The sequence below is a fragment of the Theropithecus gelada genome, chromosome 5 (genome assembly GCF_003255815.1).
Source record: "Theropithecus gelada isolate Dixy chromosome 5, Tgel_1.0, whole genome shotgun sequence".
Lineage (NCBI taxonomy): Eukaryota > Metazoa > Chordata > Mammalia > Primates > Cercopithecidae > Theropithecus > Theropithecus gelada.
In genome coordinates this window covers 87,612,052-87,635,591 of record NC_037672.1, presented here as the reverse complement: position 1 = coordinate 87,635,591, position 23,540 = coordinate 87,612,052, and the positions used below count along the sequence as shown (strand labels likewise).

The 23,540-nt window shown below is 43.2% G+C and overlaps 1 protein-coding gene across 6 annotated transcripts in view; it reads left to right on the top strand.

Annotated features, from left to right (window-relative positions):
- The window catches only part of PDGFRA (platelet derived growth factor receptor alpha), a 62,438-nt gene that overhangs the window by 35,991 nt on the left and 2,907 nt on the right, over window positions 1-23,540 (top strand). For 5 of the 6 annotated variants that reach the window (XM_025386362.1, XM_025386365.1, XM_025386363.1 and 2 more), the window contains exons 8-22: window positions 723-838; window positions 2,396-2,522; window positions 3,533-3,726; window positions 4,547-4,641; window positions 4,857-4,989; window positions 7,394-7,498; window positions 7,895-8,005; window positions 8,359-8,512; window positions 10,291-10,457; window positions 15,748-15,863; window positions 16,231-16,353; window positions 17,795-17,906; window positions 19,162-19,261; window positions 19,372-19,477; window positions 20,675-20,916. In XM_025386362.1, the coding sequence (XP_025242147.1) occupies window positions 723-838; window positions 2,396-2,522; window positions 3,533-3,726; window positions 4,547-4,641; window positions 4,857-4,989; window positions 7,394-7,498; window positions 7,895-8,005; window positions 8,359-8,512; window positions 10,291-10,457; window positions 15,748-15,863; window positions 16,231-16,353; window positions 17,795-17,906; window positions 19,162-19,261; window positions 19,372-19,477; window positions 20,675-20,916 (2,001 nt within the window). Of the gene's footprint in view, window positions 1-722; window positions 839-2,395; window positions 2,523-3,532; window positions 3,727-4,546; window positions 4,642-4,856; window positions 4,990-7,393; window positions 7,499-7,894; window positions 8,006-8,358; window positions 8,513-10,290; window positions 10,458-11,571; window positions 11,960-15,747; window positions 15,864-16,230; window positions 16,354-17,794; window positions 17,907-19,161; window positions 19,262-19,371; window positions 19,478-20,674; window positions 20,917-23,540 lie in introns of those variants that run through there. The other variant, XM_025386366.1, reaches the window with a different exon arrangement.

The following is a 23,540-nucleotide window of genomic DNA, read 5'->3' as shown; positions in this document are numbered from 1 at the left end:
GGATTACAATGTGAGTCATCACACCCAGCCTATAACTTTTTTTTTTTAATAGGTGATAGAATCCCATGCTTGAAAAATAATCAAACATAAAGAGAGTGCATTGTAAGAAGCCTTACTGTACTCCTGTCCCCAACTGCCCAATTCTCCCCTCCTTCCTACAGGGAAACACCTTTATTAGTTTAATTAGGTTCTTAGGAAACCTTCCAGAGTTTCTTTAAGCAAAATACAAGCAAGGAGGAATGTCATATCCTGTGGACCTCTCCATACCAATATGTAGAAAGTGTCCTTATTCTGTCCTCCGATGGTATTCCATTGTTTTACTGAACCACCTAAATGATGGATATTTAGGGGAAGCAAATATTTTTTTAAAAAGGTAAAAATCAAAGGGTTTGTTTTGTTTTGTTTTGTTTTTTTAAAGAAAAGCTGGTAGGCTGTGTTTATTCTTTCAGAAGTCAGACCCTGGCTGAACTGATAGCTCTTGGAGATGACCACTGCTCATCTCTGAATGTCTGATTTTCTCTTGTAAGAATTGTGTGTATGATCCAGACCTTCAGTACGTGCACTGAATATTGAGAATTCCAGAAGAGATGATATGGACAAGGAAAAAAAGATGACTTTAGTTTTTACAGTAAAAATAAAACTTAAATTGAACAGTACAATTGCTTAAACAATTGGAACTTACTTAGCTACTGCTTGTTGAAACAAAATCCTTTTTTTAAAAGGTATCGAAGCAAATTAAAGCTTATCCGTGCGAAGGAAGAAGACAGTGGCCATTATACTATTGTAGCTCAAAATGAAGATGATGTGAAGAGCTATACTTTTGAACTGTTAACTCAAGGTATGTAAAGGGAGTATAAAGATAATGCTAACTCTGTAGATGAGTGTCTTCCAAGGAAAGCCTAGCACCTTCCTCCTGGGTCATGGAAGAAAAGCAACACTTAGGGGAGAAGCAGTGTCTGCAGATGTCACATATTAGGGATACCTCTGCTGGAGTTAGGAATTCAGGTATTTCTTGGAGGTTCTGGGTTACTCTAGAGTTGGCAGGGAATCCCTAGGCTCCACTAGCTTTTTTTATTTTTGTAGAGATGGGCTCTTGCCATGTTGCCCAGGCTGGTCTCCTGAGTTCAAGCTGTCTTCCCACCTTGGCCTCTTAAAGTACTGGGATTACAGGTGTGAGCCACTGCACCTGGCCTCCACCAGCTTGCTTAGCACCTGCTTCTCAATCTGAGAAGAGAGAAGTGATACTTTTTGGTCCGGATGATCTTAGATTGTTCTGGAGAGTTTTGCTACAAGTTTTCCTTATAGACATTGTACACCAGTCCCTACCAGAATGGAGTGCCCAAGTCTGTTTACATTCAGGCTCAGCACCTATCCCCAGTCCCAGCCATGTGCCAGGTGCCGTCTGAGGTGCATTCATGTGATCCTCACAGTAAAACCTGTGATACAAGCATCACCGTATACCTAATTTATTTGACCACAGATTTAGAAACGAATCTTTAAAACCTAATAACATACCACAGATGCATTTTGGTAAATGCTGCTTTAGATTATACTTTAGCCGAATCCATTAGTTGAATCCTAAGCTATAATATAATTTTAAGAACTTCCTTGCCTTTCAAGCCAAATAACCAAGGGACTTTCTCCCTCCCTTCCTCTTTCCCTCCCTCCCTCCCTCCCTCCCTCCCTCCCTCCCTCCCTTCCTTCCTTTCTTCCTTCCTTCCTTCCTTCCTTCCTTCCTTCTTCCCTCCCTCCCTTGTTCTCTCTTTTCCTTTCCTTTCTCTCCTTCCTTCCCTCTTCCCTGACTCTCTTTTCTTTTCCCTTCCTTCCTTCCTTCCTTCTTTCTTTCCTTCCTTCCTCCCTCACTCTCTCTTTTCTTTTCCTTTCTCTCCTTCCTTCCTTCTTTCCTCCCTCCCTTGTTCTCTCTTTTCCTTTTTCTTTCCTTCCTTCCTTCCTTCCTTCCTTCCTTCCTTCCTTCCTTCCTTCCTTCTCCTCTCCTTTCCCTCCCCTCCCCTCCCCTTCCTTTCCCTTCTCATCTTTCTTCTCACCATGTTGCCCAGGCTTGCCTCAAACTCCTGGGCTCAAGTGACTCTCTTCTACCTCAGCCTACCAAGTAGCTGGGGTTACATGTGTGAGACATCACAACCATGGACTCTTCACTTTCTTCACTCCAGGTTAAAAACATCACAGGGATAAATCTCAAAACACTAAAACTGTGAAAATGCTGCTAATCATGTGGGTCTGTCTAAATTGGAGTGTTACTTGTACAACTGGTTTCAGCCCCTCTGGAGTGGTTTGAATGCCACATGGATGAGTTGTGAACTCATATTCCACTTTGTAGTCCCATATGTTCTGGGACACGAACTCTTCCATTCTGACTTCTTTCTGCCTCTTGCAGTTCCTTCATCCATTCTGGACTTGGTCGATGATCACCATGGCTCAACTGGGGGACAGACGGTGAGGTGCACAGCTGAAGGCATGCCGCTTCCTGATATTGAGTGGATGATATGCAAGGATATTAAGAAGTATGGAAAACAGATGTATCTTCTTCCGTTGTGGTCAGAAGCTTTCTCCCTTGACACAAATGATGTCAAATACATTTTACTTATTGATTATAAGATAGGGTTTTGGGTGTGATAGCTTCAGGGTGTGTATCTTTTGTCACAAATAGCTGTAAGGAGAAGGTCCATGGCTTTCATTAGACCTTCAAAGTGTCTCCAATCTAAAAAAAAGAGTGAATTTTAAGAACCACTGTCCTAAGAAGATTTTTACTACCCTGGCTCACATACCTTATTTGGTGAACTTTGTTTGGTGGTCGGACTGCATGTAAACATAAATGTGACTGCTTAGTCCCTTATCTGCCCACCTGCTGTTTGGTGGGTTAATTCGCCAGTGCCTCCTCCTTCCTCCCAGTTCTCAGCCTTCTTAAATGGGCATGTGAGCGGTGTGTTTACACTTCATCCCTGGTAACTGGTTGTGTTCAGAAGCCTCAGTTGTTTCTTCCTCTAGACAGAGACTCCTCATCTTAACTTCTCCTAGGGCTAAGGATGGACTTGGATGTTGGCTGGAGTTTCTAGTAGATTCCAGTGTGGAGCAGGAATCTAGCTCTTATAACTCAATCAGAGGATCATCGCAACCCTAGTGACACCTTAGGGGCTCTTCCCAGAGTGGGTGTTGAGAAGGAAGGGTTCCAGGCCTTTTTGAAGGTGTGGGAGATTGAGATCATTAAATATGGTTGAAATTGAACTGTTCACTTTGCTCATGGTTCAAGATTGGGGAATGGTAGTCATACTTTATTAAACTTGTTTATCTCTGCCTGCTATGTAAACACTTTCAGTTCATGTGTGAATTATGCCCTCTTTAGCACATGCAGACAAGTTTTAATGTTCATCTGCATGTAAAATAAATCAGTGTGTAGTGCCCCAAAATATAGACAAGATCCCAACACCTTGCCATCTTAGAGTGTTCCCTTGGCTCCACTCATTGCCATGACTCTCAGGAATTGGCCCTATACTTAGGCCCTTTTTCTCTCTAGATGTAATAATGAAACTTCCTGGACGATTTTGGCCAACAATGTCTCAAACATCATCACGGAGATCCACCCCCGAGACAGGAGTACCGTGGAGGGCCTTGTGACTTTTGCCAAAGTGGAAGAGACCATTGCGGTGAGATGCCTGGCTAAGAATCTCCTTGGAGCTGAGAACCGAGAGCTGAAGCTGGTGGCTCCCAGTGAGTTCCTCAACAGTCAGGACAACTCATCAGCTGAGCCCCATTTCCCCCAGGCGGAACTTTGAATCCCAAATAGGAGTCATACAGAAATGAAGGTCCCAAGGCAGAAATTCAGTTATGAATGCTCTTAAAGGCAGGCATGTGGACTTTGCTTTATTTTGTTTTGTGTTTTGAGACAGAGTCTTGCTCTGTTGCCCAGGCTGGAGTGCAGTGGCACAATATTGGCTCACTGCAACCTCTACCTACGACTTTGTTTTAGATTCAGATCCAAAACAGCATTTTGCAGAGGCTCCTCAACATTTTGCTTGTCTAATAATATAGCTACAGTTTCTACTTTGAATGTCTGTGTATGTGGATGCAGTGTGGGGAAGAAGGATCTTCTGTCTCATTGCTCCTTAAAAGATGGATGAAGCCAAAAGCAATATAAGCAAAATGCAATTTACAAAATAAGCTTTATAATAAAGCATATGAAGTAGAAGTGTCTGCCCATATAGTAGCTGTCAATTGCATTTATCCATCTTTATTGTTCCTATTCAAATTCTGTCCACAAGGTTACTGTTGGAGCAACTTTGGAGAAAATACTGAGTTCTCCTGATTGAATTTTGTCCCCTTCTTGTATAAGGAAAGAGTTGATGTAGTTTCCTGGGTGTAGATAGTTTTGAGAGATGGTACTTCCTATCCCTAAAATGAACCAGACAGCCCTCACATTTCCCCACCAGCAGTGAGAGATTCCTGGCTCAGACACAGCCACACTACCTTGCTGCCCCCATGCATGTCTGCCAGGAAACTTTTCATTGTACCTCTCTCTCTTGTCACGTAGCCCTGCGTTCTGAACTCACGGTGGCTGCTGCAGTCCTGGTGCTGCTGGTGATTGTGATCATCTCACTCATTGTCCTGGTTGTCATTTGGAAACAGGTAGATACTTTCTCATAAAACTAAAGATCTTTGAAGCCAATGAGAACAAGAACAGCAACCTGGCTCAGTGCTTGGCACAGAGAAGGAGCTTAGTAATTATATGTGGAGTGAACGTTGTTGGACTCTACTGTGTCCAGTCACTGTGCAGCTTCATTGAAGCTCTGGTGCACTGGGACTTTGGTAATTCACCAGTTACCTGTCCTGGTCATTTATAGAAACCGAGGTATGAAATTCGCTGGAGGGTCATTGAATCAATCAGCCCAGATGGACATGAATATATTTATGTGGACCCAATGCAGCTGCCTTACGACTCGAGATGGGAGTTTCCAAGAGATGGACTAGTGCTTGGTAAGTTCCATGGGGTGACCTCCCAAGACTCCCTTTTCCCTTGCACACAGCTTTACAATTTATAGGCCTTGGCAGAATAGAGACCTGAGCTTGTGCTTAGTAAGAACTAGGCAATAGAAATTTGCTTTCAGAAATACATTTCTGTCTTGACAATGAGTTAATTGGATCACTGCAATGATTTTTTAAAATCTCGTTCCATAACAAATTATAGTTAAGGAAAATTTTACAAAGGGAGAAGAGAATATGAAGAGGGCTGGCAAAGATACCCACCAAAATTGCTTTGCTTTAGAAATGACACGAATTGAAAATGAGATGAATTTCTGTGACTAAAAATGAGCAGATGAGAAATGAATGAGGACAACCACAAAATGTGTTTTGATTCAGTACGTTTTAAAGATGCATTAGATACTCCTTTTTATATATTTGGAATATGGAATATAAAAATATAGGTACATTTTAAGGCAAAATATGTAAAAATAAGCAAGCCAACTTACCACAAGCATTTCAAATATTTCAATCCTGGGCTGAGACCAAGAATATGAAGCTTTAGTCCAAGGCAGTATTTCTTTTTTTTAAATCACACTCCTAATGAATGAAAGCAAGACAAAGGCAAATGAAAGTATAGGTAGAGGCTGTGTTACGATGAATGATCTAACAGTATATATGTTAAAGAATGCCAAATGCAGGTTTTAATTACTTACCTGTCTCATTCCAAAATACAGAAGTCTGCTTGGAGAGTTACTTAAACTGAAATCAAGCAAGGCAGCAGAGTGAAATCACCTTTCCAAAAGTTGCAACTGAGGAAATTATGACAGTGAATGAGATATGATCTAACCAACTCCATTTTGCTTTAGCCTCCAAGTTGTCCTTGTTCCTTCCTGGGCATAGGCCAAACTAACTTTGAGAGGAACTTATTTTATAGTTTGACTTTGAAAAAAAGACAATAATAGCCCTTTGCCAAACCCTCTTCTTGCCTGGGAACTAGACTGCCTTTGTGGGACTAACAAATTAGCTACAAGATTAGAAAGCACAGTTTAGGGGTCACTGTTGTGAAACCTGAGGTCAGTGCTTGAGATATTTTGGAGATCCTGTATTTTGATGCATCAGCTGACACCACCCAGGTCAATAAACTGGCTCATCTGATCTTGTGGCCCCTACCTAGGAACTGACTCAGTGCAAGAGGACAGCGTCAGCTCATGATTTCATCTTTGACCCAACCAATCAGCACTCCCCATTTCACCCCCTACCCACCAAATCATCCTAAAAACCCCATTCCCCCAGTTTCAGAGACACTGATTTGAGTAATAGTAGAATAGTAGAAATTCCCCAGTTTCAGAGACACTGATTTGAGTAATAGCAGTAATAGTAGAATAGGTCTCCTGTACAGCCACCTCTGTGTGAATTAAACCCTTTCTCTATCGCAATTCCCCTGCCTTGATAAATTGGCTCTGTCTAGGCAGTGGGCAAGGAGAACTCATGGGGCGGTTATAAGAGCTGCTCCCAATTTCATATATTTATATCTGAGCTTTCTTTATTTTCCTGCCTATTTCCCAAAAAGGGATGAGGAGCTTAGGGAGTTAAAAAGTAGTAAAATATGGGGAAAGGGGCATAATTCCCATTATACTGAGAGGCATTGCTGGTGAAGCAATACCTTTCCAGGTACAATTTCCAGTAACACAGACATTCAGTAAGAGTCAGTGTTGGCTGTTAGTGTGTTTCATGAGCCAAGTCTTTCCTGGGCTTGGCTATCCGTGGTGAGACTGACACCCTGGGAAATGTTTCTCTCAGACTGTGAGCCCTTTCAGGGTGGGACAACAGCTTCAGTGTCTTTACGTAAATCTCCTCCCAACATGAAGCTAATTGCTGTGCTCTCGGGCGTGCTTAGCTCTTGGTGGAGTGGCTTTCCTAATAAATAGGGAGCAGTGAGCCCAGCCTGAAGTTTTTACTTAGTCACTCCTTGGAATCAGTGATATTTTGAATCCTGAAGTATTTCCAGTGGCTAATAATTTATTAAGACAAAAGATGCCCCTGTTTGCATGTGGAAAACAGAAGGGGAGAGAACCAGGGGGTATGGGTGAGAGCCTCCAAAGGCAGAGGATCCCAGGGGCTGGCCCAGCACGGAGCTGGTAGACAGCATGCTCACACCAGGGAGGGCTGCACCCTCCTTTCTCCCGTCTGTGTTTTCTTTCCCCTGCAAATGTTATTCGACAAAAGCAATTATGCTAATTTCCTTCCCTGTGGGCTCAAGTCCGTTTTTGACACGATGACTTGGAGGAGTCATTATGCTTATTCCAAACAGGAAAGACACCCGCCCAGCTGTCCACCCACAGAGAGCTGGCTACGGTGCAGAAAGCTGGGGAGGCGGCTGGAGTTTTTGGGTGTTAATGATTCTGCCTGCCCACAGGTCGGGTCTTGGGGTCTGGAGCGTTTGGGAAGGTGGTTGAAGGAACAGCCTATGGATTAAGCCGGTCCCAACCTGTCATGAAAGTTGCAGTGAAGATGCTAAAACGTAAGTGCTCCTTCCTGGGGATTTTTTGAGCACGGGGATATTAAAGGAATTTCTCAAAATCATACAGCTAGTAAATAAGACATTTAGGACTAGGTCCTGATTCTTTTGACTCCAGGTTTTATGTGTATTTAGACAATTTTGTCAATTAGGTTTATTTAGATTGCTCTTGCTGCCCATATGTTGGAAAATTAAGAGCTTGTTATTTCCAGACTTCATTTTGCTAGAAAGACCAGGAATTAGTTATTAGCATTGAGGCCAAGTAGCCATCTACTTCATTTAGACGTTTGGTAAATAGAATGATATCCAATCACAGGATTAGCCATGTTCTTGGGTTTTTTCTGAGCACGGGAAGTTGGTAGCTCAGCTGGACTGATGTGTGATTTATTCCTTCAACAGCCACGGCCAGATCCAGTGAAAAACAAGCTCTCATGTCTGAACTGAAGATAATGACTCACCTGGGGCCACATTTGAACATTGTAAACTTGCTGGGAGCCTGTACCAAGTCAGGTGGGCTCACTGACCTGGAGTGAGGGTTTTCATTGGACACATGTGGTTCTGAAAACTGTTCATTCAGGCTTAAATCCTCCACTCTCCATCCCCACACATGCCAGGGAATAGAAGTCCCTTGAATGGAGCTGACCAGTCCCTTGAATTGATGGAAGCTCATTGTTTTTTGAGCAAAATCTGTTGCCAGTCCAGTCATAGCCATTCATGGCTCTTTTTTTTAAAAAAAAACAAAAAACAAAAAAACACTTATTTGGTATCTTGTTTTTTTCTGCCCCATATGGTCTGCAGGATAATTCATGACTTTTCTGTTCTTCATTTTCATACCCATCTCCTAACGATTTTTGTCTCCATAGGCCCCATTTACATCATCACAGAGTACTGCTTCTACGGAGATTTGGTCAACTATTTGCATAAGAATAGGGATAGCTTCCTGAGCCACCACCCAGAGAAGCCAAAGAAAGAGCTGGATATCTTTGGGTTGAACCCTGCTGATGACAGCACACGGAGGTGGGTGCAAAGAGAGACGTTGCTGTCTATCATTATCTTACAGGCATCACAAATGGAAAGACCCATGTCCTGATAGATTCCATGTCTGCAGGTTCAGTGCCCAAGGTAGCAAGACTTAGAGTCAAACCATCCTGCCCAGTTGACTATTCCATGATCATGCAGAGAGATTCATGATGTCTACAGGTGTTTTGGACATGGGAAGGCTTTGCTGATAGGTTTGAATGAGAGTGAGAGTTAGAATGATTCTGGGAGCTCTTCTGCTATTTACATGTGATCCATTTAGACCTATAAAATGCAGCTCTGGCCAGGGATGCTTGAGTTCTGGAACCTTGCGAGAACCGTCTGTGGATCTCCAAGCTCGAGGTCCTTGCTGAACCTGGACCTATAAATGACGCCAATGATAGTGATCCCTACTGCAGAAACCTACAAGTGGCTGTAAAGAGCTCTGTAGATAGGAAGTTCTGTAATATCACAATAAATTACTACTTAGTGGACACCAAATGGGTGCTAAATTGATTGGGTAGAAGGAATTATATGCCCAAGCCACATGGCCACATGGCTCCGGTTCCAAGGCCTGTGAGTTGAAAAACTGAGAAAGAATAATGACAGACTTAATGTAGTGAATTCTTCAAACTTTAAGTGTAATGGACTTACAGATCCATGGGAGCACAGCCCCACTGTCTTAGATGAGGCTCTACAGGATGTGCGGGCTCCTGCTAAAGATGCACAGGGAACTGGCTGTGAAACCAAGTGGACAGTAATCATCATGGCAACTGACATTTGTGGAGTCCTTTGTATGTGCCAGGTGCCATGACAAATATTCCTCCAGTCTTTCCCGTCTTTGTCAGTGGGATTCATTCTACGTCTTCTGAAAAGTACTTTCGTGATCCCCCAGATCAAGTCATTTTCCTTACAGGCTATTGAAACCATTCTTCCTTCACAGCACATCTGAGTTTGAGTTGATCTGTGTATTTATTTTGTTTGTTATGTTTCTTTTTTCCCCTGTTTAAAAAAATTTTTTATTTCCATAGGTTTTGAGGGAACAAGTGGTATTTGGTTACATGAGTAAATTCTTTGGTGGTGATTTGTGAGATTTTGGTGCACCCATCACTGGAGCAGTATACACTGAACCCAATATGTAGTCTTTTATCCCTCACCCACCTCTCTTTTCCCGAGTCCCCAAGCCCATTGTGTCCTTCTTACACCTTTGTGTCCTCATAGCTTAGCTCCCACTTACGAGTGAGAACATACGATGTTTGGTTTTCCATTTCTGAGTTACTTCACTTAGAATAATAGTCTCCAGTCCCATCCAGGTTGCTGTGAATGCCATTAATTCATTCCTTTTAATAGCTGAGTAGTGTGTGTATATATATATATACCTATACATACATATGTATAGATACACTGCAGTTTCTTTATCCACTCCTTGATTGATGGGCATTTGGGGTTGGTTCCACATTTTTTCAATTGTGAATTGTGCTGCTATAAACATGTGTGTGCAAGTATCTTTTTCGTATGACTTCCTTTCCTCTGGTAGACATCCAGTAGTGGAATTGCTGTGGTGCATGTATTTCTGTGACTATTTGATTAATGCTCATCTCCTTGACTAGATCACCTCATGTGAAGGGTGTGGATTGGTTTTGCTTTTACCTGGCTAGCTCCCATGCCTACCTCAGTACCTGGCACGTTGTAGGTCCCCCAAAATCATCATCTACTGAAAGTGGAATGACCACTTCAGAAGGGCACCCTGGGTAAGATTTCTCTTTCTGTTTTTACAGCTATGTTATTTTATCTTTTGAAAACAATGGTGACTACATGGACATGAAGCAGGCTGATACTACACAGTATGTCCCCATGCTAGAAAGGAAAGAGGTTTCTAAATATTCCGACATCCAGAGATCACTGTATGATCGTCCAGCCTCATATAAGAAGAAATCTATGTTAGGTAAAAGTGTCTATACTCACTCTGGGTATTGGGACTGTCCAGTGGTTTATTATGATACTTAAAGTATTTAGGGGGGAAGTGTATAGGGATGGTAAGTGAACCTGGCAGCCCACGTAGTCTCTAAATTCAGGTCTGCACAGCCAGTTCTGTGACATATTTCCAGGTTTGTGGCCTGTAAACTGAAAAGAATAAAAGCCGACAATGTAACAAGTTTTTTAAACTTTAAATGTAACAGTTTTAAAGAATTTTCCTGGTATGTTCCTGCAGTAAATATGTTTTAAAAAATAATTACTTATTCTGATATAATGAACTTCCTTTTTTGTTGTTAGCATGTCTTTCTTTTTTAATGAAAATATGGTGATTGATACTGTTTTTAATGCCCTTACTTGGCAGTAATGTAATACCCCTACAAGTTGGCAGTCTTATGTTGGTTCCTCACACCGTTTTTTTTCCTTAAGTTTTAGAAGTCTCTGATGTCTATGAGTTCAGTAACCCTTGCTTTTACTTTTTCTAACATTCAATTTGTGATAGGGACTCTAGAGTAGATAATTTGCAGTTACATTTTCTGGACAAGTGTTTCTGGTGAATGTTTTTTGAAGGTGGGTCTATCTGTGTTTGAAGCACACGAATATATGGCAGGGTTAAATTGATTTATAAACTCCAGGGAGTCTAGCTGATGCCCAGACCAGATGGACCACTTCACATCTGCTCAGGGTGGTTCCTCCAGAGCCCTGGACTGGTCAGAGACATGAGGTTGGAAGTCTGACATTGGCTTGTCCTGTGAGCTTGTCTTTTTGGGTCTGAGCCCTCCCATTAGTCAATGCAAAAAAGTGTTGAGCTGCCATGGACACTGTTTTGGAAATTATTGATGTGCTCTGAATGTTTTCAGGGTTCTTAAGTGAAAGGTATAATCCATTAAAAAAAGGAATTTGTTTGTTTTGCAAAGCTCAGTACACAATATTTTCCATTTCTGCAGTTCCAAGTTCCATTCACTTCTCATTGCCAAATGGGTGAACTTCCAAGCGCTTTTAAAAGATTAGCCAGTGAGAGTTATCGGAACCAGTACTTCCTCTCCCCTCCCATATTGTTAAAAATAGTTTACATTGCTTCCCAGGCTGGGCTGGTGGAGTTGGCACAAAATGTCAGAGGAACCTGAGTCACGCTCAGGCCCAAGCCCTTTTGGCAGGCAGACCACTGCTTTCTGGCCTTCCGTGGCTATCTGAAAAAAATGTGAATGGCTAGAGCTACTCTTCACTTGCCTGAACATTTTCAAAAAGAATTGAGAACTTCTGGATTAAATTGCCTTCTTCCTCGAAAACCCTGGGACCCTTCCAGATGGGACTAACTGGGGAAAGTGGACAAGTTACAAACAAAGAAACTCAAAGCAAAGTCATTGGCACTGATCTCTAAGATGCTATCACATGTGATTGGTGTTTGATTTTATTAAGAAACTATAAGCAAAGTACTACAAAGGTGGCTTTAAAAAGAAAATAAAGCAATTCCTTAGAAGCTACTTTTTCGTGTAGCTTGTATATGTGCTCCTTGTATTTCATCATGGAAGATTTTAGTGTGTGTTTATGTGTATGTGTGTTTTAAAGGTAGCTGAGATGATTTGCTAACTATGGTTGAAAAAAAGAAATTTAGGAGGCAAACAAAATAATTGTGTGAGATTTGTCTTTGTGGCTATCTGTGTGTGTGTTTTGTGTGTGTGTGTGTGTATGTCTGTGTGTGTTTTAGGCTGTTCTTTTATTGCTATAAAGAAATCCTAGAGACTGGGTAATTTATAAGGGAAATAAGTTTAATTAGTTCATGATTCTGCGGCCTTTACAGGAATCATGATGCTGGTAGATCTGCTCGGTTTCTGGGGAGGCCTCATGAAGCTTCCAGTCATGGCAGAAGGCAAAGTGGTGCAGGCACATTACATGGCCAGAGCAAGAGCAAGCGAGACAGAGAAAGAGAGAGGCGCCACACACTTTTAAACAGTCAGATCTTACAAGAAGTCACTTACTATTTGCAAGGACAGCACCAAAAGGATGGTGCTAAATCGTTCATAAGAAACCTGTCCCCATGATCCATTCATCTCCCACCAGTCCCTACCTCCAATACTGGAGATTACAATTCAACATAAGATTTGGGCGGGGACACATATTCAAACTATATCATATTGACCCTGGACCCTCCCAAATCTCATGTCCTTCTCACATTTCAAAATACAATCATCCTTCCTCAATAGTCCCCTCAAGCCTTAACTCATTCCAGCATCAACTCAAAGTGCAAAATCTTATCTGACCAAGGCAAGTCCCTTCCACCTATGAGCCTGTAAAATAAAAAACAAGTTATTTACTTCTAAGATACAATGGGGTTATAGGCCTTGGGTCAACATTCCCATTCCCAAAGGGAGAAATCGGCCAAAAGAAAAGGGCTACAAGCCCCACAGAAGTTCAAAACTCAGCAGTGCTGAAAGCTCCAAATAAACTCCATTGACTCTGTATCCCATATCCAGAGCACACTGGTGCAAAGGGTGGAGCTCTTGGGAGGGGTGGAACTCCCTGTGGCTTTACAGGGTTCAGCCCCTGCAGCTGCTCTCAGGGGCTGGTGTCAAGTGCTTGGGGTTTTTCCAGGTGCAGAGTGCAAGTTGTTGGTGGATGTATTATTCATGGAGGATGGTTGTACTCTCTTCATAGCTCCACTAGGCAGTGCCCCGGTGGAGACTCTGTGTGGGGTCTTCAACCCCACATTTCCCCTCTGCACTGACTTAGTAGAAGTTCTCTATGAGGGCTCCACTCCTACAGCCTGCTTCTGTCTGGGCACCCTGGTTTTTTAAATATATCCTTTGAAATCTAGGCAGAGGCTCCCAAGCCTCAACTTTTGCACTCTGTGCACCCACAGACTAACACCACATGGGAGCTGCCAAGGTTTATGGCTGTCACAAGCTGAAGCAGCAGCCCAAGCTGCACTCGGACTCCTTTGACCCATGGCTGGAGCTGGCGTCATAGGGATGCAGGGAGCAGTGTGTCAAGGCTGCACAGGGCAGTGGACCCTGGGCCTGGCCTATGAAACCATTTTTCTCTCCTAGGCCTCTGGGCCTGTGATGCGAGGGGCTGCCATGAAGGTCTCTGAAATGCCTTCAAGGCCCTTTTCTCATTGTTTTGGCAATCAGCCTTTGCCTCCTTTTTAGTTATGCAAATTTCTCTAGCAAGTGGTTGCCCAGCATCCCTCTTTAATTCTCTCCCAAAAAAGCTTTTACTTTCTCTGTCACATGGTCAAGCTACAGTTTCCAACCTTTTGTGCTCTGCTTCCCTTTTATTTTTTTTATTTTTTATTTTTTTAAGAGATGGGGTCTCGCTGTGTTGTCTGGGCTAGTTCAAACTCCTGGACTCAAGCAATTCTCTCACCTCAGTCTCCCAAAGTGTTGGGATTACAGGTGTGAGCCACTGCGCCTAGCTTCTGCTTCTTTGTAAATGTAAGTTTCAACTTCAAGTCGTTTCTTTGCTTTTGCATCTGAGTGTAGGCTATTGGAAGCAGGCAGGCCATGTCTTGAATACTGCTGCTTAGAAATTTCTTCCACCAGATATCCTAGGTCATCACTCTCAAGTTCAAAATTCCACATATTCCTAGGGCATGGACATAATGTGGCCAAGTTCTTTGCTGAGGCCTAACAAGGGTGACCTTTACTCCAGTTCCCGATAAATTCTTCATTTTCATCCGAGACCTTGGCAGCCTGGATTTAATTGTCCATATCATTTTCAGCATTTTGGTCACAAGCATTTAACCAGTCTCTAAGAAGTTCCAAACTTTCCTTCATCTTCCTGTCTTTTTCTGAGCCCTCTAAACTCTTCTAATCTCTGCCTGTTACCCAGCAGCAATTTCCCATTCCTTGATCCCAATTTTCTCTATTAGGCTGTTTTTGCATTGCTATAGAGAAATACCTGAGACTGAGTAATTTATAAAGAAAAGAGGTTTCATTGGCACGTGGTTCTGCAGGCTATACAGGCATTTGCTTCTGGGGAGGCCTCAGGAAGCTTCCAATCATGGTGGAAGGTAAAGGGGGAGCAGGCATATCACATGGCCAGAGCAGGAGCAAATAGAGAGAGAGAGTGAGAGAGAAGGGGGGAGAGAGAGAGAGAGAGAGAGAGAGAGAGAGAGAGAGAGATGCCACACAGTTTTAAACAGGCAGATCATGCAAAAAGTCACTCACTTTTGCAAGGATATCACCAAGGGGATGGTGCTAAACCATTCATGAGAAATTCACCCCTGTGATCCAGTCACCTCCCACCAGGCCCCACCTCCAATACTGGGGATTACACTTCAACATGAGATTTGGGTGGGGAAACATATCCAAACTATATCATTTTGTGTGTGTGTGTATAATTTTTAAACCAGATATATGTTTCTGCATATCTCCTTCCTTCCTTCCTTCCTTCCTTCCTTCCTTCCTTCCTTCCTTCCTTCCTTCCTTCCTTCCTTCCTTCCTTCCTTCCCTCCCTCCCTCCCTCCCTCCCTCCCTCTCTCTCTCTCCTTTCTTTCTTTCCTTCCTTCCTTCCTTCCTTCCTTCCTTCCTTCCTTCCTTCCTTCCTTCCTTCCTTCCTTCCTTCCTTTCTTTCTTTCTTTCTTTCTTTCTTTCTTTCTTTCTTTCTTTCTTTCTTTCTTTCTTTCTTTCTTTCTTTCTTTCTCTTTCTTTCTTTCTTTCTTTCTTTCTTTCTTTCTTTCTTTCTTTCTTTTTCTTTCTTTCGTTTTCTTTCTTTCGTTTTCTTTCCTTTCGTTTTCTTTCCCTTCTTTCCTTTCTTTCTCTTTCTTTCTCTTTCTTTTCTTTCTTTTTTCTTGACAGAGTCTCACTCTGTCACCCAGGCTGGAGTGCAGTGGTGTGATCTTGGCTGACTGCAACTCACTGCAACCTCCTCCTCCCTGGTTCAAGCAATTCCCCTGCCTCAGCCTCTCTAGTAGCTGGGATTACAGGTACATGCCACCATGCCTAGCTACTTTTTTTGTATTATTAGCAGAGACAGAGTTTCACCACGTAGGCCAGACTGGTCTCGAACTTCTGACCTCAGGCAATCCACCCTCCTCGGCCTCCAAAAGTGCTGGGATTATAGGCATGAGCCACCATGCCTGGCCTATATATCTATTTTCTAAGATAGAACCTTCGCATAGTGATATTCACCTGTGAGATCTAAACATTCTACAAGAAAATTAAGAAAATATGTTTGGATGTGTTCTTTGGGCATGCCTCTGCAACTTGATGATTTCCTGCTGCCTGCCAGCACCAATACATTTAATTTCTTTTCTGCAGACTCAGAAGTCAAAAACCTCCTTTCAGATGATAACTCAGAAGGCCTTACTTTGTTGGATTTGTTGAGCTTCACCTATCAAGTTGCCCGAGGAATGGAGTTTTTGGCTTCAAAAAATGTAAGTTCAAGGAACAGAGACCTTTTCAGACCCAGCCACAGATTTCAGAGTGAGTGGAGTGTGGAAGGAGATGCTAGGAGATAGATCTTGGAAAGGCCATTAATAACAGGGGCCTCTTACTTACCTGTCTCTCTCCTTCATCCCCAACACAGGGCAGGGAGTCCGAAATCAGACGTCTACTCTTCTCTAGAGCGTTCTCTCTGTTGGGAGTGGGTGGAGTGAGAACCTGGGAGAAGGCCAGCCCTTTATATCCAGGCAGGCAGCTCCAAGTACCAGCATGGATCGGGGATTGGCCAGTCTTGCAGGGGTGATGCTGGTTCAGCCACAGATGGCTTGACCCTGAGTCATTTCTTCCTTTTCCGTGCAGTGTGTCCACCGGGATCTGGCTGCTCGCAACGTCCTCCTGGCACAAGGAAAAATTGTGAAGATCTGTGACTTTGGCCTGGCCAGAGACATCATGCATGATTCGAACTATGTGTCGAAAGGCAGTGTACGTCCTCACTTCCCTCAGTGGGCATGCTCACCCTCCTTCACTTTAATCTCTGAAGTCAGGTGTTGCTTCTAGAGATTCGGTGCCTGTTTTTAAAAACATCAATACACTACAAGGGGTCAGTACACAGCCTCGGCAGCAGATTGCCCAGGTGTGAGTGCCAGCTCCACCACTTACTTGATTTGGATTCGGGGCTAGATACTCGACTGTTCTGCCCCTCTATCTCCCTGACTGTAGTGGGAGGTGATAATAGTACCTATTTGCTGAGTTGCTATTGGGATTAAATCAATGAATTCATGTAAAGTGCTTAGGACAGTGCCTGGCATATAGAAACAGCATTCAATAACTGTTAGCTATTTTATTTATTTATTTTCTATTTTTTTTTTTGGAGACAGAGTCTCACTCTGTCACCCAGGCTGGAGAACAGTGGCACAATCTTGGCTCACTGCAAACTTCTGCCTCCCAGGTTGAAGCGATTCTCCTGCCTCAGCCTCCTGAGTAGCTGGGATTACAGGCATGCACCACCATGCTCAGCTAATTTTTGTATTTTTAGTAGAGACAGGGTTTTGCCATGTTTGCCAGGCTGGTCTCGAACTCCTGGCCTCAAGTGATCTGCCTGCCTCAGCTTCTCAAAGTGTTGGGATGACAGGTGTGAGCCACTGCACCTGGCAAGTGTTAGCTATTAATATGTCAATTGCGTGTATGCATGGACAAGCATGCATTCCCAAGAATGATGTCTCTATATTTTAAGCTTTTATCAGATTTTCAAAAGCCATCTGTGACCCCTAAAATATTGAAACCATTTGGGTTTATATATCTTGGAGGCACAGTTTCCTTAAAGATACTCATTTTGTTGTCTACTTGGACCACTCTCCCCATTCCTTCCACTTCTCAGCAGATGACACAGCTCCCTGTAGGGATACATCTGCTCCCTGTAGGTACAATTCCAAATCACCTCAGTGCACTGGACGTGAGACAGCTCATGGCAGCTGCTGCTTCCACCTAGGGAAAGACATGGCCTGCATCCATGCTGTGTGTGATTCATGTACTCATGTGGCCATGATAGCTGTAATTGGCTCATAGATCACTGGATCTGTTCTTAATTTTGTTCCCAGGAATATCTAAATAGAGGAAACAGGTCCCTTCAGGGCTTACACCTTTTGGGTGAAAATTCAGGATTAGTGTTTTTGGATATTATTCCTTTGGAGGACATAAAAGGCAATATTGATCATTCATCATTCATCTAGTATTTGTTGAACACCTACTATGTGCTAGGCACTGAGAGTTCAGCAATGAACAAAACACATATAAGAGACACTCAAATGGGACAAGATAATTAGCACAAGTTATTAAGAGCCCAAAGGGAACCCTTTTCCATTTCCACTGCTGTAGATCATCAGTGAGTAGACATGGGTTTAACTCTCTCCCTCCTTCCTTGCAGACCTTTCTGCCCGTGAAGTGGATGGCTCCTGAGAGCATCTTTGACAACCTCTACACCACACTGAGTGATGTCTGGTCTTATGGCATTCTGCTCTGGGAGATCTTTTCCCTTGGTATGGGCCTGACATTGCTGCTTGTTTGGGCTGTTCTGAAACACCACTGGAAGGAAAATGTGTTCTTTCAAGCCCCAGCATGTATACAGTGTTAAGATAACCTGGTGTGAGGCCAGTACCCTTCAGCTGCCTCATACCACACGTTGTGCCTTATTGTGTCTGAGATAGGCCCATGCAGGTGGAAATGGGGTCTTTGTTGGGGGTTGCATCTCACTCCTGACCTCTGCGCCTCCTCTCCTTTGGGCTATGCCAGAGTGACTTCCTCCCATTGGAAGTGGTCCCAATGACATTTGCATCCCAGCTGCTTTTTCATTTTGGGCTTTGGGTCACATGGGTACACCCTTGGAGAGTGGGCCCTCCGTCACCTGGTGGTGATTGATGATTAAGTGAAAAGGGATATGTGGAGGGAAGGGCAGGGCTCTCATTCCTGGTTGTCATTGGCCAGTCTTGACAACCCAGGTGGTGAACAACCCAGGTGCCCTGGGCTGCCCGGTGAGGTCCCTAAGAGAAGGATCAGCCATAACCCTGACATCTGGATGGTTCATCTGGGGAGATGAGACTTACACACTTAGGATAAACAGTGTGGTACTGATTTAAAATTGCAATTCGAATCTTGAGTAAAGAGAAAGGAGTCCTGGAATAGTGTGGGAAGGCTTCAGAGAGGGAACTTAACTTGACCTGGCATTGGCTTTGAATATGTGAAATGTTTCATGGATTTATCTGTGATCAGGATGTAATAGGAAAGTGTGTCTTCCTGCCCCGTCTCCCTTTTCATCCTAGTTCTCCCTCCATAGATGATCACAATGGATCATCCCCCAGTGGTTTAATGGAGTCTCGTACTCCCTTAAAAGCAGAGAGGCCCCCACTTTGATTTTTGCTTTAGCGATTTGAACATACCTGGTGAAAAAGACTCTCTGAGTTTTAATGATTCAGAATTTCTCCTTGCTTTTCTAGTTCATTTTGTCTGTGTTGATCCAATAGTCATACACATTGAAAAACACTTGAATGCTTGTTTCTAAAGATGTAGAATTTTTTTGATGGTACTTGGACTTGACCAACCTGGAGTCCTAATTAAATTTAAGATTTGAGCTGGTCTCTGAAGTCAAGGAGATGATGACACTGAATTTTCTTGAAAAAAAACAGTGTTTCAAGGCTATAGGATCTGAAAGGTGTTCTAACGGTGTTCTATCATGCCAAGTGTTTCAACAATGCACTGAGCATTTGTTAGTCCTGGTGTTTATTGTTTGGCTTGTAGGTGGTACTCCTTACCCTGGCATGATGGTGGATTCTACTTTCTACAATAAGATCAAGAGTGGGTACCGGATGGCCAAGCCTGACCATGCTACCAGTGAAGTGTGAGCTTCTTCCCCATCCCGGGGGCCTGTGTTCACACTCTGTGGGTCTAGGGGGAGGGAGGGGCCCTGAGACTTCCCCCCTGTGCCCACTCTTGAGTTCTGTCCCTCAGCTACGAGATCATGGTGAAATGCTGGAACAGTGAGCCAGAGAAGAGACCCTCCTTTTACCACCTGAGTGAGATTGTGGAGAATCTGCTGCCTGGACAATATAAAAAGGTGTGTTTGGATCTGTGGGTGGAAAGGTGTGGATAAAGCTGAAAGTTATACCAGTGAGCTGTGCTGTTTGGCATTTCTAGAGGAGCATTTTCAAGAGAGGCAAAAGATTGTGTGATCCAGTTGCTGGGCTTCATGGCGGTGCTCCACAAGACCCTAGTAGCAATGATGAATGAAAACCCTCTCCTTCCCGCGGGCCTTTCCTTTCATCTTAAATGTGCAGCACCTACTCTTCTCCAGATGTTTGAGTATCAGAAGTTAGTGTGCAGTTAGAAGACTCAGGGAATCCATGGCCATTACATCGCTAATTTGAATGCACTTAAATCCATGCAAAATTGGCTTTTACCAGCTAACTGGAAAGAAGAACCTCAGCTGTTATCTGTGGCACCAGCTGGTTTTTGTGGAATAGGAAGCATTGTTCAGAGGAACAAATGTAATTTCATGGAACCAAGCAGGATATGTAAATGAATAAAACAACTTTCTGCTGAGGTGTTGAGAGGAAAACTCAGACATAAACTCAGTTTCTTAGATTCAGATTAGTCCCTGTGTAGACTTTTTATACTTATCATTTTTCTTCCTTTTTCTCAAGGAGGAACAGCATTAGGAGATTGTGTGCTAAACTGCAAATTAAGCACTTCTGTCTGTTAATTATCTCACTGCCCACTACAACTTTCACAGTTGAGGCAGTGAGGCAGTGAGGAGGCAGAAGGAAATTAACCCTCAGTTGGTCAAAGAGACTGATTGGTGGAAATGTGTTGGTGGGAAGAGATTGAAGCTATTGTTGAAAATAGGGTCTGTTCACATCCAATGTTAGACCTCTCCAATGTTTAAGGATCATGAAGGCTTTGGGTATTATCCCCCCAATAGAAGTCCTCACTGCCTCTCTATGGGACCCATCCAAGCCCTGGAAAGGCAATGTGATGAGGACTAGAAGGGTTATCGGTTGTAGCTACTGACTTGGAGAAGGGGCCACTGGTATCTTAGCACCTACTGGCAGAAGCTCTTTACCATTGGTGGCCACTTCTTCATGTTCTACGTCTCTGGGGATAGTTGACATGACTCTCCTTCAACTAAGTCCCACATCTTCTAGATAGTTTGGAAATATGTACAGTTAAATAATAGTAAGTTCTGAGTGTCTCTATTCATTTTTGAGGTTTGGTCATTAAAACTTGATTAAATATGTTCAATGAATGTTTATAGAGTTATGAAAAAATTCACCTGGACTTCCTGAAGAGTGACCATCCTGCTGTGGCACGCATGCGTGTGGACTCAGACAATGCGTACATTGGTGTCACCTACAAAAATGAGGAAGACAAGCTGAAGGACTGGGAGGGTGGTCTGGATGAGCAGAGACTGAGCGCTGACAGCGGCTACATCATTCCTCTGCCTGACATTGACCCTGTCCCTGAGGAGGAGGACCTGGGCAAGAGGAACAGACACAGGTAGCTGTGGGGGCAGCGTCAGTGTCTCACCTTTCCCCTCCCCCACAGGCCATGAAGGAGAGGACCTGATAATGGTGCACTCCTGGGTAGTAAATCTGTACTTGGGGGCAAGTTGCAGAATCCTCAGGAGGTCGGTGTGGTTTTGAAAATGCTTCCCAGATGATTCTAATATGTTCCCCCTGGGGCTGGGAGAGGGGTGTGCATGTTGTGGGGAGAGGGTCATGCTTCTCTGGTGGAGAATCTTTGAGCTAAGTTCTCAGGTAATTTGATCAAATTGATACAGAACTGTGATTATTGAGATCATATAAGCCTCTCCTGCCATTGTCTTAAATAGTCATTGAACTAGGGAAAAAGTGGAGAGAGGCGGGACTGGGTCCTTTGATGCTATACCCTACCTGTGAATTGGAATCACCTGCAGAGATTTTAAAACTATTGATATACAAGCCTCACCCAAAACAACAAATTAGAATCCCTGGGGGTGGTGGCCAACTGCTCCCTGGCTAATTTGATTCTTCTTTCTTTTAAATTTTATATTCTGGAAGATTTCTAACGTGCACAATTCACATAGTACAGTGAGCTGTTCAGTATCCATCACCCAGCTTCAATGACTATGCACTCTGCCAGCCTGGATGCATGCATGGCCATGTCTGTCTCTCCTCAGCCTCCTCTGGATTGTTTGGAAGCAAATCCTAGACACCATATCATTTCACCCATAAATATTCTAGTGTGTGTCTCTTAAAGATAAGGGCTCTATTTTAAAGAATAGCAACAGTTATTAAAAAGTTATTAAAAATAACTACAATGCCATTATCTCACCCAAAACAGGGACAATAAATCGTTAAGGCATCAGACAGCCAGTTAAAGTTCAAATTATCTCACAAATATTATTGTACTCCATTAAAAAGTGGGCAGAGGACATGAGCAGACACTTTTCAAAAGAAGACATACATGCAGCCAACAAGCATACGAAAAAATGCTCAACATCACTGATCACTAGAGAAATGCAAATCAGAACCATGATGAGATACCATCTCACACCAGTCAGAATGGTTATTATTAAAAAGTCAAAAAATAACAGATGCTGGTGAAGTTGTGGAGAAGAGGGGATGCTTATACACTGCTCGCTGGAGTGCAGATTTCTCAAAGAACTTTTTTTTTGTTTTTTTTTTTGAGACGGAGTCAAAGAACTTTTTTTTTTTTTTTTTTTTTTTTTTTGAGATGGAGTCTTGCTTTGTCACCCAGGCTGGAGTGGATTGGTGAGATCTCCGCTCACTGCAAGCTCCACCTCCCGGGTTCACACCATTCTCCTGCCTCAGCCTCCCGAGTAGCTGGAACTACAGGCGCCTGCTACCACGCCTGGCTAATTTTTTGTATTTTTAGTAGAGACAGGGTTTCACCGTGTTGGCCAGGATGGTCTCGATCTCCTGACCTTGTGATCCACCCGCCTTGGCCTCCCAAAGTGCTGGGATTACAGGCTTGAGCTACTGCGTCCGGCCTCAAAGAACTTTTAGCAGAATTACCTTTCGACGCAGCAATCCCATTATTGGGTGTATAACCAAAGGAATATAAATCATTCTACCATAAAGACATGCATACGTATGTTCAGTGCAACACTGTTCACAATAGCAAAGACATGTAATTATCCTAAATGCCCATTGACAGTAGATTAGATAAAGAACATCTGGCACATATACACCATGGAATACTGTGCATCGATGAAAAAGAACAAGATCTGAGATACCATCTCCCACCAGTCAGAATGGCTATTATTTAAAAGTCAAAAATCAACCAATGGTGGTGAGGTTGTGGAGAAAAAGAAACACTTTTACAATGTTAGTTGGAGTGTAAATTAGTTCAACCACTGTGGAAGACAGTGTGGCAATTCCCCCAAAGACCTAGAGGCAGAAATACTGTTTGACCCATCAATCTCGTTACTGGGTATATACCCAGAGGTGACAGAGGTATATAAATTATTCTATTACAAGGACACGTGCACATGTATGTTCACTGCTGCACTGTTCACAATAGCAAAATCGTGGAGTCAACCTAATGCCCATCAATGATAGACTGGGTAAAGAAAATATGGTACATATACACCATGGAACACTATGCAGTCATAAAAAGGAATGAGATCATGTCCTTTGCAGATGGAGCTGGAAGCCGTTATCCTCAGCAAACTGATACAGGAACAGAAAACCAAATACCGCATGTTCTCGCTTATCAGTGGGAGCTGAACAATGAGGACACATGGACACATGGAGGGAAACAACACACACTGGGGCCTTTCAGGGGTTGGGGGTTAGGTGGAGCATCAGGAAGAATAGCTAAAGGATGGGTGATGGGATGATCTGTGCAGCAAACCACCATGACACATGTTTACCTATGTAACAAACCTGCACAACCTGCACATGTACTCTTGAACTTAAGAAGTGGAAAATACAAAAATGAAATAAAAAAAAGAACAAGATCATGTCCTTTGCAGCAACATGTACGGAGCCGGAGGTCATTATCCTGATTACATCCTTGTAGTGTCCTTCTCAGGTGCTTCTGTCCTCTCTATGTGTTGCAAACTGGTAGTTAGTCTAGGAACTTAACCTGACTCAGGTTAGATCTTTGGCAAACAT